Source organism: Brassica oleracea, chromosome C8, assembly GCF_000695525.1.
Source record: "Brassica oleracea var. oleracea cultivar TO1000 chromosome C8, BOL, whole genome shotgun sequence".
Lineage (NCBI taxonomy): Eukaryota > Viridiplantae > Streptophyta > Magnoliopsida > Brassicales > Brassicaceae > Brassica > Brassica oleracea.
The window spans coordinates 1,748,116-1,762,724 of record NC_027755.1 but is presented as its reverse complement, the minus strand read 5'-3'; the positions used below and the strand labels follow the sequence as shown (position 1 = coordinate 1,762,724).

The 14,609-nt window shown below is 34.5% G+C and overlaps 3 protein-coding genes across 4 annotated transcripts; 2 read left to right on the top strand and 1 right to left on the bottom strand.

The window, feature by feature from the left end:
- Positions 1-7,963: 7,963 nt before the first annotated feature.
- LOC106308401 lies at positions 7,964-10,273 on the top strand. Its single transcript, XM_013745559.1, has one exon. The coding sequence runs from the start codon at positions 7,964-7,966 to the stop codon at positions 10,271-10,273; it is 2,310 nt and encodes a 769-aa protein (XP_013601013.1).
- A 1,172-nt stretch (positions 10,274-11,445) lies between these two features.
- LOC106311152 (non-specific lipid-transfer protein 2) lies at positions 11,446-11,906 on the top strand. Its single transcript, XM_013748381.1, has one exon. The coding sequence runs from the start codon at positions 11,524-11,526 to the stop codon at positions 11,839-11,841; it is 318 nt and encodes a 105-aa protein (XP_013603835.1). The 5' UTR covers positions 11,446-11,523; the 3' UTR covers positions 11,842-11,906.
- Positions 11,907-12,100: 194 nt separating this feature from the next.
- Positions 12,101-13,959, bottom strand: LOC106311016 (13S globulin basic chain-like). 2 transcript variants are annotated; one of them, XM_013748248.1, is made up of 3 exons: positions 13,712-13,959; positions 12,481-13,201; positions 12,101-12,405 (listed from the first exon to the last, which is right to left on the bottom strand). In XM_013748248.1, the coding sequence occupies exons 2-3, from the start codon at positions 12,867-12,869 to the stop codon at positions 12,252-12,254; spliced, it is 543 nt and encodes a 180-aa protein (XP_013603702.1). In that variant the 5' UTR covers positions 12,870-13,201; positions 13,712-13,959; the 3' UTR covers positions 12,101-12,251. Both variants share the same exon structure in this region, with proteins under 2 accessions (XP_013603702.1, XP_013603703.1).
- Positions 13,960-14,609: the final 650 nt, after the last annotated feature.

The following is a 14,609-nucleotide window of genomic DNA, read 5'->3' as shown; positions in this document are numbered from 1 at the left end:
TGACGGTAACGGTTATAACTGTTAATCGGAATGTCGTCGGAAGTTCGTCGGTATATTCCGACGAATTTCCGACGACTACAACGGTTATATATTTTATCGGAATATCATCGAAAAGTCGTCGGAACATTCCGACGAGCCATGTTTCCTCGGATATTCGTCGGAAATGGCCGACGGAATTCCGACGACTTCAAATTTTTTGTTTTCGTTGGAAATTGGTCGGAAATCCGTCACAAACGTCCGACGACATTGAAGTCCGTCGGAACCTCCGTCGGAATTCGCCGTGTTTTCTTGTAGTGCATAATCAATCATAATTTAATAAAATAAATTGTTAATACAAAACCTCACATTTAAAAAATAATATTTTACTTAAATTTTATATAGTTTTTACTTAAATTTTTATTAATTTACTTATATTTTATATGACTTTATTAAAATTTATATGTAAACATAATTTATATTTGTTTGATAATAATAATTAATAATAATAATATTCGTAAGAACATTAGTGATAAAAGATCTTTTTTATATTTTTTATAATAGGAGAAAAATATATTATTGAAAAACATATTCAAATGCTATGACTAAATCAATTAAATTTAAAGAAAAATATTTCTAATGACATATTTCTTACATGATAAAAATTTTTTTGTAGAATATTTATGTTTCAATACGAAAGATGATTTAAAAAAAATACAGAAAGTTTATAATTAATTTTTTGATTAAATAATATTTAAAAATATATAAATTTGTCTTGTATTTAAACCCGTCTCTTTTTAACCGATTAACAAGATTTTTTAATATTTTTTATAATATATTTATTTGAATTCGAAATTATTATTAACAATATTAAAATCATTATGATCTATATACTTATTTTTATTTCATAATATTATGTTTGAAAAATAAATGAAAATGATTAATCCTTGCGTACTAACATTTTTGTGTGTAAGCATTCAGTAAAAAAATATTTTTATATAGAACTAAATGATAATCCTACTAGAAAAAATGGATCTAAACGGGTTTGAAATTTAAAAGGTAAAAAAGAGACGGGTTTAAACATGATAGATTTATCTATTTTAAAATTTGTGAAAAAGTGATATACACATTTTTAGGGATGGGTGTTCGGATACCCATTCGGGTACGGTTCAGGTCTAAGAGATTTCAGCCACATTCGGATTTTGAGTTTTCGGGCTAAGTGATTTCAGCCCCATTCAGATTTTTGTAAATTTTGGTTCGGGTTCGGTTCGGATCTTTGCGGTTTTGGATAATCCGTTTAAATTATTTAAAATTTTCTAAAATTATATATACTTCAAATTTCTCAAATTTAAAAATTAAAATAATATATAACATTAAATTTGAGTAATGTATGCCAGGATACCTAAACCTAACGTAAAAATTGGTTTGAATTAAATATTTGGTTAGAGAATTAATATATATTTTAAGTATTTTAGTGTTTTAAGTATAGTTTAACTATTTTTTATATTTACTTTTTACTATTTCTATATATTTTTCAAATATTTTGGACAACTTCAAAATATCCTATACATTTTGGATATTGTTTTGGATATTAAATATAAAAATAACTAATATATTCAAGTATATAAATCTAATTTGGATATATTCAGATACTCGAAATATTTTGGTTTGGATCGGGTTCGGTTCTGGTTCTTTAGATACCAAAATTTTAAACCCGTTCGAATATCTAACAAGTTCCGGTTCACGTTCAGTACTACTTTCTAAGATCGGATTTGGTTCGATTCTTTGGGTTCAGATTTTTTGCCTAGCCCAAGACATTTTTCTGAATTCTCACAACATAAAATATTATGCGCTTCAAAAGATATCGGCTAAAAATGAGACAGGTTTATACACGACAGATCTATCTATATTAAATATCATTTATTAAAATATTTATTATAAACTTTCTGTATTTTGTTTTAAAAATCCATCTTTCTTATTGAAACATAAATATTCTATTATATTTTTTTATCATGTAATCACTACAAGAAAATTAGCTTATTGTGACGAAATTTTAAGACTATAATTATCCGTAACAAATTTGTGATGTATTAGGGACAATTTTGTGACTACTTTTTTATATCACAAATTAGTAGCTTGTTTGTCACAATGTTTTGACGGATTATGGCGTAACCAATTTTGGTCACAAATAATTACAAAAGTGTGACAAAAATAGGAGACGTAATAAGTGTGACAAACTTGTGACTGTAGTTATTGTTGCATCCGTAACGAATTTGTGGCAGACTCCCGAGTTTCAATTTGTGACAATAGAAAGACTTATCGTTACTAACTAATTGTTTAATCAAAACTCTAAACCCCAAATAAAAGTTTTTAAACCTTAGAAGAGGAGATGTGTTTCTTCAATCTCTCCAGCAGTGGTAAGAGATCTTCGCATCCAATGTTAATCTTCGTTTTGTTGTGTTTGATGCAGACATTTGCATGTCGACTCAGCTTACTTTGATAGCAGTTAGATCCTTTTGTTTTACGTAATATTAGAGATTTTCCTGCCAATTTCAGTTTACTTTGAATTTTGAGATGAGAAAAGTGAATTGATTCCAGTTTTTGATTCTTCTCGGCCGAGCATAGTTTGATTTTCTACATTTTTGCTCTTTAAATTGTTTTGTTTATTTAGATATATGGACCTTTCATACCAGGTCAATTCAGCGAGATGAAGAATCTAAACCAGTGGAAACACAAGTTCATGTTCTATTGTCGTTACTTTATCTCAGTTTCACAACGCTTGAATTTCCTGGTGAGAAGATTTATTTATCTTTAAAAGTAGTTCTATTGTGATAACGTAGTTATGCTGCGAGAATGATTAGGTTTGAATATTGCAAACTGAGAACATTTAATATAATTTTTTAAATTGTTGCTGACGCAATTCTGGTAAGCCTTTCAACAGTCAAATACCAAGATGAGAATTGATCTGAGGCTACAATACGAACGCTGGAAGCACATCTCTCACTGTTTGATAAGGATCCATAAAAACTACGATCTTTTGCTGAGACACAATTTGCACATTATTACTATTCTAAGATGACCGCCCTGCTCGGCAAGAAAGTTCAGATTGTTTGGGATGATATATTGGTCTGCCACAGCTAATCAAGTGTTCTACCTTCGAATGTGATGGTGGTGGAAAACGCAGCATCAATGATCTGCAACAGCGGTGGTGTTGGCCGGTACGGCCGAGACGACAGAATTAGATGTATTGATTTATTGTTTTCTTTTTATCTTTAATTTAATTATTTAATTAATTTTATTTATTTGTATTACAAAATATTATTCGAAAAATAAATAGATTTTGTTATTATTTTTAAATTTAATTTATATGTACATTTGATTTTATTTTTTAATTGTATATTTTATAATTAAATTACGGCATATAAAAGCATTAAAATGTATGGTCACAAAGTAGCGTTTTGTTACATATTTTTTGTAACAGTGAGATACAAAATTGGTACGCTGTATTTGTTACAAATTACGACTGTCTGAGACAATTTGGTTAGTAAGTAATCATGACACTATTACGACGCTTTCGTTCTGTCACTAAATGTAACAAATTGGTTACCGAATATATTTGTCACAAAACTTGTGACATTTTTGTTACGTAAAAAAATTTGTGACGACGGTATTGTAACCATTAACATTTGGTCACTAATTTGTCACAATATCATTATTGTGACAAAAATACTTTTATTGTGACCAATTTTTTTGTCACAATATGTTAATTTTTTTGTAGTGAATCTACAAAATATGTCATTCCAAATATTTCTCTTTATAATTTCATTTATGATAATAATGTGAAATCTATTTCTAACCAATTTAGTCATACCATTTTCACCACAAGAAAACATGTTATTTTCATTAATATAAGTTTTTCCTATTATAAAAGTTATTTTAAATCTTAATATTTTAACAATATATTTATTTGCATTCGAAATTATTATTACTAATATTTAAATTATTCTAATCTATATACCTATTTTTATTTTATAATATTATGTTTGATAAATAAACAATATTTATGTACTAACATTTTTATACGTTAGTTTTCAGTAAGAAAATATTTTTATACAGAACTAAATTATTAATCCTATTAAAAAAAAGGATCTAGACGGGTTTGAAATTTAAAAAGAATCGGTCAAAAAGAGACGAGTTTAAATAAGAGAGATTTATCTATTTTAACTCATGATAAAAAAAATATCTATTTTAACATTTGTGACTAAGTGACATAGACATTTTTTGGTTTATCACAACGTAAGAATCCCGCGCTTTAAAAGCGCGGATCAAAATCTAGTTAGTATTATTACTTCTCCTTTTTGTTTTATTCAAACCATCATTTTATTTTGTTTCAAACTATCATTTTATTTAGATTTCATATGTTTAGTTTAATTTTTTATTAACAAAATATTGACAACAACCTTTTCTATTTAATTTTGGAAAATTATCACAATACTTACAGGTATATTCTAATTTTTGTTTGTTTTGTTAACTTTCTGGATAACTATAAATCATTTGCGTATCAAATTTCTAGGAAAATTAATGCTGTAGAAGTTCAAAAATCTATAAATAATCTATGTATTAATGGTTTATTATGAACATATATTTTCATTCTTTACTAGTTAAATATTATATGAGATTCCATGCAAATTTTGATATTTTCCTGTTATGTAGTTTTCTTATAAGGAATTGCTTTCACAAAAAAAAAAAAAGAATTGCTAACATGTATCAAAATCTAAATGTATTCATACAAAAGTCAATATCTTATTATAATTACCAAAGTAACTTGTCTCACATAGATACGAAGAGCTTACAGTCAAAACTTCAAGATACACTACCTAAAACGTCAGCCTCAATATTACTCCAGCCTCCACCTATATAAGTAGCTTAACTATCAAGACCTCAAAAACAACATCTCACACTTTCTTCAAACAAATAATAATAACTAGAATTTGGTTGAAAAGGTCGCTAAGCTTACAAAACATGAGGTTCACAGAAGTAGTATGCATCGCGTTTATGATAGTCCTTGTGTCGGCTTTAGCTCCGACCAAAGCATACTTGGAAGAGAAAGTGGCATGCATCCCGACAGAACTTATGACATGCATACCAGCATTACAAACCGGAAGTCAACCGTCCGCTGAATGCTGCGGAAAACTGAAAGAACAAGAGTCGTGTTTGTGTGGTTACATACAAAATCCATTGTTTTCTCAGTATGTTACATCTGAAAATGCTCACAAAGTTTTAGCGACTTGTGGTATCCCTTATCCTACTTGTTAAAATTTCAAATTTCAAAATCCTATGTAACAATGTGTCATGGTTTACCGCCATTGATTAAATAATCAAATAAAATATCATTTTTTCTTGTAATATAATCAAATATAATATCATTTTTCTAGTATAGATCGTTTTAAATAAAAAATGTCAAAAGGGACATGCATGGATGCTAAACCAAACCCATCATGCGGATGGTATGGTTTTGAAGTTTAAATCCGTTAATAGGCGAGGTTGTGAGTTAGTCTATGATAGATTGTGTTTACCCATTGCCTCCATCTACGCTTAACTATCAACCCCCCTTTTTTTGAACAACAACTATCAACACCTCAAAAACAACATCTCAAAACATTCTTCAAACAAATAATAATAACTAGAATTAGTTTGAGAAAGTCGCAAAGTTTACAAATCATGAAGTTCACAGGAGTAGTATGCACCGCGTTTGTGATAGTCCTTGTGTCGGCCTCTGACCAAAGCAATACGTCTTAGAAGAGAAAGTGGCAAGCAACCCGACAGAACTTACACCATGCATACCAGCAGGACAAACCGGAAGTCAACCGTCTGCTGAATGCTGCGGAAAACTGAAAGAACAAGAGTCGTGTTTGTGTAAATACATAAATAAACGATTGTTTCCTCCGTATGTTTCATCCGCAAATGTTCAAAAGGTCTTAGCGGCTTGTGGTATACCGTATCCTATATATACAAATTAACATCAGATGTAACAATGTGGCATGGTTTACCCATTGATTAAATTAATAGTCGATATAATATTATTTTTATAATATAGTTCGTTTTAAATAGAAAAGTTAAACGGACATGCATGCATACTAAACCAAACCTACGAACCTATCCCATCATGAGGATGGTATGGGTATAGGATTTTGAATCCGTTGGTAGGCAGGGCTTGTGAGTTAGTACACGATAGATTGTACGAATTTGTCAACTTGTAAATGTTTTATTTATTTCAATAAAGAAACCTTAAAAGCTGAACAAAGAGAACAAGAACCGGTCCAGGAACAACACATGAATAAAAGCAAAGAGATACTTCCGTGAATCACAAGCAAAGAGAAACCTTAATACGAAGAAAAAAACGATTAATGATAAAGCTGGTCTTTGCTCTCTCGTTGCCTTCTTCATTTGGAAGGAGGGGAAAAAAATGGCGTCCGAAGTTCTCTTAGAATGGAAAGACTCCTCCACCTCTCGATCAACCTTACCATTACTGAGAAAAAGTTAAAGGAGTAAAACCTTACCATCACCTAGAGAGACTGGTCCTGAAACAAATAAAACATATATAAACTGAGAAAAAGTTTGAATCCAACCTTATAACAAACCAATCTTTACAGTTATAGTGTTATACTATCGTGGTTTTTAACCGGAGACTTCAACGAAATCACTGACAACAGTGAAAAATCATGAGGTCCGGAGAGAGCAGAAGGAACATTCTGCGCATTTAGATCCTTTCTCTCACAAAATGATCTTTTCAATATTAAACATTATGGGAATTTCCTATCTTGGAGAGGGAACAGGAACTCACATGTGGTACAATGCCGTTTGGATAGAGCAATTAGCAACAGTGAGTGGATAGACAAATTCCCGTCGTGTCGATGCCAATACGTACCTTATGTTCGAAGGTTCTGATCATCGTCCCCTCATATCTTTCCTGGATACAACAAGGAAAAAAGGAAAGAAGATTTTTAGATTCGACAGAAGGCTAAGAGACAATGCTGAGATCAAAACACTTATCCAACAAGTTTGGGAGTCAAACCCGTATCTTGATGTTGAGGACCGTCTAGGCCTTTGTCGAAGAGAAATCTGTAAGTGGAGCAAAGCGTTCCAGGAAAATAGCAGAAAAACCTTGGTTCTCCTCCGAGATCAACTAGATGCTGCGATGACAAGCCCCATTCCGAACAATCATCTGATACATCAACTTAATATGAGTTTGCTACAAACCTATATAAAGGAAGAGGAGTATTGGAAACAAAGAAGCAAACAGTTATGGTTAACTCTGGGAGACTCCAATACGGGCTATTTCCATGCTACTACTAAGGCAAGGAAAGCAAAGAACAGAATGACCGTAATAGAAGATGACATGGAGGTACCTCATTTTGAGGAAGAACAAATCGCAAAGGTTATTTGTCAGTTCTATAACCAGCTCTTCATCTCCTCTGATTACGATGGGCTTCATACGATCGAGGAAGCTCTATCTCCATGTGTGTCACCTGAAATTAATGAAGAACTCATTAAGGATTCCACACCATCAGAGATAAGAGAAGCAATCTTCACAATCCACCCTGATAAAGCACCTGGACCTGACGGTTTCTCAGCCAGTTTCTTCCAAGCAAATTGGGAAGTTGTAGGACCTGAGGTAGTGCGTGAAATCCAACTCTTCTTTGCTTCAGGACAGCTCAGACCTTCACAAAACGTGACACATGTTAGACTAATTCCAAAAATCATTGGGGCAAAGAGAGTCTCTGATTACAGGCCAATAGCGCTATGCAACGTGTTCTTCAAGATAATCTCTAAGCTACTTGCTCTAAGGTTGAAATCAGTTCTACACTTGATCATATCGGAGAACCAGTCAGCTTTTATCCCATGAAGGGCTATCTCAGACAATGTTCTAATAACGCATGAGGTACTTCACTATTTGAAAACATCACAAGCAACAAAGAGATGCACAATGGCCATCAAAACAGACATGTCTAAAGCCTACGACAGAGTAGAATGGCGGTTCATCTCACAAGTACTGAAGAGGTTAGGGTTTCACGACAAATGGATCACTCTGATCATGCAATGCGTGACCACTGTATCCTATTCCTATCTAATTAACGACTCTGCTTATGGTTCTGTGATACCTAAGAGGAGAATTCGACAGGGAGATCCACTCTCCTCATACCTATTTATCCTATGTGGCCAAGTTCTTTCAGGATTATGTCAGAAAGGAGAGAGAGAAGGTACCTTGCAAGGAGTGAGAGTGGCGAGGAACTGTCCAAGAGTAAATCATTTACTCTTTGCAGACGAAACCATGTTCTTCTGTCAAACGTCAAAATCATGCTACACGAAGCTGAAAACCATCCTCTGGGAGTATGAGAAAGCCTCTGGACAGATGATCAATGCAGCTAAATCCTCGATCACCTTCTCTTCTAAAACTCCAGAGGAAATAAAGAGGAATGTCAAAGACCACTTAGGCATTAACAACGAAGGAGGCTCAGGTAAATACTTGGGGTTACCTGAACACTTTGGGAGGAAAAAGAAAGATCTCTTCACTAGCCTTGTTGATAGAATAAGGCAACGAGCACAAAGCTTATCCACGAGACGTCTCTCCAAAGCCGGAAAATTGACAATGCTGAAAGCAGTCCTTACTGCTGTTCCAACTTACTCCATGTCGTGTTTCGAGCTACTTGTCAGTCTATGTAAAAGAATCCAATCAGTCCTTACAAGATTTTGGTGGGATTCTCCCGATGGAAGTAGAAAAATGTGCTGGGTGGCTTGGGAAACCCTAACAAAACCAAAAGCAGGAGGTGGACTTGGCCTAAGGGACATACAACTATTCAATCAGGCATTACTAGCTAAACAGGCTTGGAGAATCCTAACCAAACCAGATAGTCTCTTGGCCCGCATTCTCCTAGGGAAATATTGTCACAAAAAACACTTCTTAGATGCTATGGTTCCAGCTACATGCTCTCATGGTTGGAGAAGCATCTTACATGGAAGGGACCTTCTAAAGGAGAACCTAGGGAAAGCTATAGGAAATGGGCAGACAACAAAACTCTGGAAAGATTCATGGATTTCTACAAAGAAACACATCAAACCATACGGGCCCATTCCGAAAGAAGCACTTGACCTGACAGTCTCTGATCTATTGACAACGGAAATGACCTGGAATAAAAGAAGGATCGAAGAACTCCTACCTCATGTTGCAATGGAGATACAACTGCTACAACCGAGCCTCTCCAAAACGGAAGATATATACATTTGGCAGCCTCTCCCTTCAGGTACATACTCAACGAGATCAGGATACTATGTGGCCTCGATGAGGAAGAACGATCAAAGACTACCAAACCAAGGACCTTTTGATTGGATAAAGGATGTCTGGTCCGCACCCTGCTCACCAAAGATGAGGATATTCATTTGGTCAGTGATCCAGAGAGCATTACCCTTTGGAGAACAATTACAACAAAGAGGAATCCGAGATGATGCGTTGTGCCATAAATGCAAAGGGATTGAATCAGCGATGCATACCTTCTTTCACTGTCCTTTCGCACAAAAGGTATGGAACATGATCCCTCTCAAACATGTAGTTCACCTAGCTACAGGGAGCAGCTTCCGAGACGCAATTGTGGCTTTTCGACAAGCAATCTGTCTCCCACCAACAGGAGTGTCAAATAACATCCTTCCATGGATCTGCTGGGCAATTTGGACGGCTCGAAACCTTGCAATCTTTGAGAACAGAACATTATCACCTATGGAAGTAGCAGCCAAAGGAATCAGGTTAGCTCGAGAATGGAATATGGCACAAGACAAAGATAAAGCTACAAACAACACTCTACCTCGCCTTCACAGGACACCGCGTGCTCCGATAGTGCCAGCGAAGCTAACGATCGGCAAATCAGATGCGGCTTTTGACAGTAGATTATATCGAGCAGGATTCGCATGGAATTTCACAGATTCAGCAGGAAGTATGATCAATCAAGGATCCAGGACTCAGGACTTCGTCGGATCTCCGTTAATAGCTGAAGCCCTCGCCCTTCGCTCTGCAATCCTCTCAGCGGTGAACAGTGAGTTTAAACACCTCAAGATGTTCTCTGACAATTCAACGCTCGTTCGAGCCATCAACAACGACACGCAGGTATCAGAAATCTTTGGTATCGTTAAGAATATCCAACAGATGACCTCTGCTTTCGTCGAGATATCGTTTTCTCATCTCCCTCGTTTACAAAACATTGATGCCGATCTTCTGGCAAAAAAGACTCTCCGTTTATCTCTGTAATGGACCCGTTAACGGGCTGACTTGGGCCTGAGGCCAGCTTCTTCTTATATTTAATGAAACGTGTCACAAAAAAAAAGTGTTATACTATCGTCTGTTATACCTCTTTGTCGGGGTCCACAAAAATACACTCAAAAGTCTGAAAAGAGAAGTTAAAGGAGTAAAAATAGAAGACATAAAAGAAAGGAAACGAATGAACCGGAGGCCTTACCGGGTATTTAACAACATGGTGGAAGGAGCTAAGTCTTCTTCAGGAATCATATGGAACACATTTCAATATCTTCAAAGAATCTCACTCATGGATTTTATTTTTAGCAGTGAGTTTCAAATTCCCATCTTTCCGGACCGTTTCACAAACATAGCGAAAGTATTCTACCTGACGTAAAAAATTGTTGTGAAATGATCAATCAAAGTATCACATAGAATGATAAAAAACTATACAAATAATATCTATTTGTTTACATAATCATTGTTAGAGTCAGTTCATATTTTTTTCCTTGTGGACAAATTCGTATTATTACTTTTCCTTGTTTTTGTTTTGTTTTGCACTATCATTTTATTTAGATTTCATATGTTTAATTTAATTTTCTATTTACAAAATATTGACAACTGTTTTTATATTTAATTTTGGAAAATTATCACAATAGTGACAGGTATACTCTACTTTTTGTTTGTTTTGTTAACTTTCTGGATAACTATAAATTATTTGCATATTAAATTTCTAGTCACAATAGTTATAGATATATTCTACTTTTTGTTTGTTTTGTTAACTTTCTGGATAACTACAAATCATTTGCATATCAATTTTTTAGGGAAATTAGTGCTGTAAATTTTCAAAAAACCTATAGATAATCTATGCATTGATGGTTTATTATGAACATATATTTTCATTCTTTACTAGTTAAATATTATATGAGATTCCTTGCAAATTTTGATATTTTCCTATTAAGTAGTTTTCTTTTATAGAATTGCTTTGACCAAAAAAAAAAGAATTGCTAACATGTATCAAGATCTGGATGTATGGATATACATATCTTATAATAATTACCAAAGTAACATATCTTACATAGATACGAAAAGCTTACAGTCAAAACTTCAAGATACTCTACCTCAAAACGTCAGCCTCTTACAAATATTACTCCAACATCCATCTATATAATAGCTTGACTATCAAAACCTCAAAATCAACTTCTCAAACATTTCTCAGAAAAAAAACTAGAACTAAGGTTGAAGAGTCGCCAAGCTTACAAAACATGTGTTGGAACCCAATAATCAACATGAAGTTCACAGGAGTAGTATGCATCGCATTTGTGATAGTCCTTCTGTCGGCTTTAGCTCCGACCAAAGCAGTCTTTGAAGAGAAAGTGGCATGCATCCCGACAGAACTTATGACATGCATACCAGCATTACAAACCGGAAGTCAACCGTCCGCTGAATGCTGCGGAAAACTGAAAGAACAAGAGTCGTGTTTGTGTGGTTACATACAAAATCCATTGTTTTCTCAGTATGTTACATCTGAAAATGCTCACAAAGTTTTAGCGACTTGTGGTATCCCTTATCCTACTTGTTAAAATTTCAAATTTCAAAATCCTATGTAACAATCCGTCATGGTTTATCCATTGATATTAAATAATCAATATTTTCTTATAACAACCGTTTTAAATAAAAATGTCAAAGGGGACACATGCATGGATGCTAAACCAAACCTGTGAACCTATCCCATCATGAGGATGGTACAATATAATTTTGAATCCGTTAGTAGGCAGAGCTTGTGAGTTAGTACATGATAGATTGTTTTATTTATTTCAATAAAGAAACCTTAAAAGCTGAACAAAGAGAACAAGAACCGGTCCAGGAAAAACACAAGGAAGAAATGCAAAGCGAAAATACTTTCGTGACTCACAAGCAATGAGAAACCCCAATAAGAAAAAAACAACAACGATTAATGATAAAGCTGGTCTCTGTTCTCTCTTTGCCTTCTTCAGTTGGAAGGAGGGAAGAAAATGGCGTCCGAAGTTCTCTTAGAGCGGAAGGACTCCTCCACCTCTGGATCAACCTTAAACGCAGCTTGCAAAACCTCTGGGGACAATGCCTTCCAAACCGATGTCCTCCCAGCCAAATGTGTGAAGATCGGACTACAAAAACACAACCACAAATTTTTAGTTTCTTTCATTTTAATAAACTTCGAGAAATGAATAGAGTGTTCTTACTCGGGAGTAGTCACAATGGAGAACCAAGACATGCCTTCAGGATCAGCAATCTTTGAAACCACAAAGAACCTTGGAACAATGAAGAGAGAACCAGCTGTGATATGAGTCTCAAGAACTCTTTTCCCATCAGCACCAACCACCTGGACTCTTCCACTACCAGCAACAATGTAAGTCACTTGAAGAGCCGAGTCACAAGAGAAACCAGGAGAGCACATGGAATGTCCATCGATCTGAACAAGATCAGCACCAAACCCAACCTCCCCAACAAGAGGAAGGTTCTTGGTGTTCAAGACAACAACTCTCCCACCGTCCTTGATGTCTACATCAAGAGGAGCTTCCAAACAGTTCAGCACAAACCCATCACGGTCCTCCATCTTAGGTTGTGGCATTTTGAAACCGGCCTCCAGCTTCACAATGCCTTTACCAGTTTGAGAACTCACAAGTGTCTACACAGTATTCTCGTCCAAATCCCAAGCTCTCCCTACAAACTCAGTGGAGAAACCAGTGAAGATTCCGTTTGAACCGGTGAGGTAGATGTCAGTGAACTGTCCTGGTTTGTGAGCTTTGTGGGTTTCACCGAGGAAGAGGATAACAAGATCGGTTTCCTCGCTGTTGAACCACCATGTGACCACACCAAAGGGAAGAGCAATAGAGTCACCTTTCTTGATAGCGATCACCTTCTCCTCCTTCTCAGGGAGGACAATTCCAGCAGTTCCAGATCCTGAAACCAAATGACAAAAAGTAAAGTCACAACCCTTCAGTTCCTTGCACGCTACGTTATTAGATCAACAATTAAAACGTGATATATGAAGTAAGAAAAACTAGCACTACTTTATTTTGGCATACGGTAGTCATGATCTATTTGAGTATTATATAAGCACTACATTCACATTTTACCATTTACTGGAATCAAGAAACTGGATCTTAAATTTAGGGGTATAAATATTTTTTGTTAATTTTATTAAAAATATTTTTGGCAATTTAGCGGCTAAATGACGTATGTATAATAGGTTTTTAACATTTTGAGATCAAATCAAATGTTTTATCCAATTGTGAACGATCATTACATAATAAAGATAATGATAAATCCGATCATAATCATGAAAGTCCCTAAATAAAAAGGGATAAATCACTATAAAGTTGAAAAAAACTAGCTAGAAACATGAAAACATGGAAAGGACAAAACACTAAAAAAAAATTAAAACGTGAAACTCGATGTAAGCGATCAAACCTTGAAGAACGTAGGCAACCTTAGGGGAATCAGAGTAACGAGGAACAGCGAAACCCTGCTGCTCAAGAGCAAGCTTTGCTGCTCCAATGTTACCCTCTTTTAGCATCGGCAACTCTTCTGGACACCATGCATGGTAAGATCCTCCATCTCCTCCGTACACTTGCTTTGGCAGCTTTGGTGTAAGATCAAGCTCCATCGTTTCAGTTTCTCTCTGAAGAAAACGCAAAGATCGGTTAAGAGAAGAGGTGGTGAAGTGTGTACGTTTGATATGAGATGGGAATGAGATGCAACCCTTTTTATATACACGAGAGGTGGAATGGAGGAGGGTTTATCACACCGTTACAAAGGGGATTTGGCGATTTGATTTACTTTGGGATAACTATTGTAATTAATACTAGACCCTGACCCGCGCGCCAGCGCGGATATGAATTTTTGGTTTTTGGTTATTTATTTAACTAAATTATGTATTTGTAATATTTGATGTATTATATTCACCAAGTAAATAATTTTTTTGGCATCTTAAACCATCTACGATATAAATTGAACAAAGTGACGTAATTAGAGAATTGTAGACGATATATAAAAATAATGGTTATTAATGTAAAATATGAAGAAATATTATATCATGACTTAATAATTTATAAAAGATTATAAATTAGTTATAAATATTTACAGAAAATAAAATGATTTTTAAACTTCTATGAAAAAATTAACATATAAAAAAAGGGTGACGAATTAGTCATCAAACTGTAAATAATTTCATAATTTTGTTAATAATAAATTATTTATAGTCTTTGTTTTTCGTCAAGATAATTATTAAATGTCCATAACATTAATATGTTAAAAGGCCATATTATGAAAGCCCATGTTGTAACCGTTTTTTTTCGGGAAGTGTAAC

Bases quoted from the DNA above. Each gene is read 5' to 3' on its own strand.
- LOC106308401 (XM_013745559.1), top strand. From the start codon at position 7,964: ATGGCCATCAAAACAGACATGTCTAAAGCCTACGACAGAGTAGAATGG.
- LOC106311152 (XM_013748381.1), top strand. From the start codon at position 11,524: ATGTGTTGGAACCCAATAATCAACATGAAGTTCACAGGAGTAGTATGC.
- LOC106311016 (XM_013748248.1), bottom strand. From the start codon at position 12,869: ATGCCACAACCTAAGATGGAGGACCGTGATGGGTTTGTGCTGAACTGT. The intron at 12,406-12,480 runs GTAAGAACACTC...GTGTTTTTGTAG, and splicing joins TCCATTGTGACTACTCCCGA to TCCGATCTTCACACATTTGG.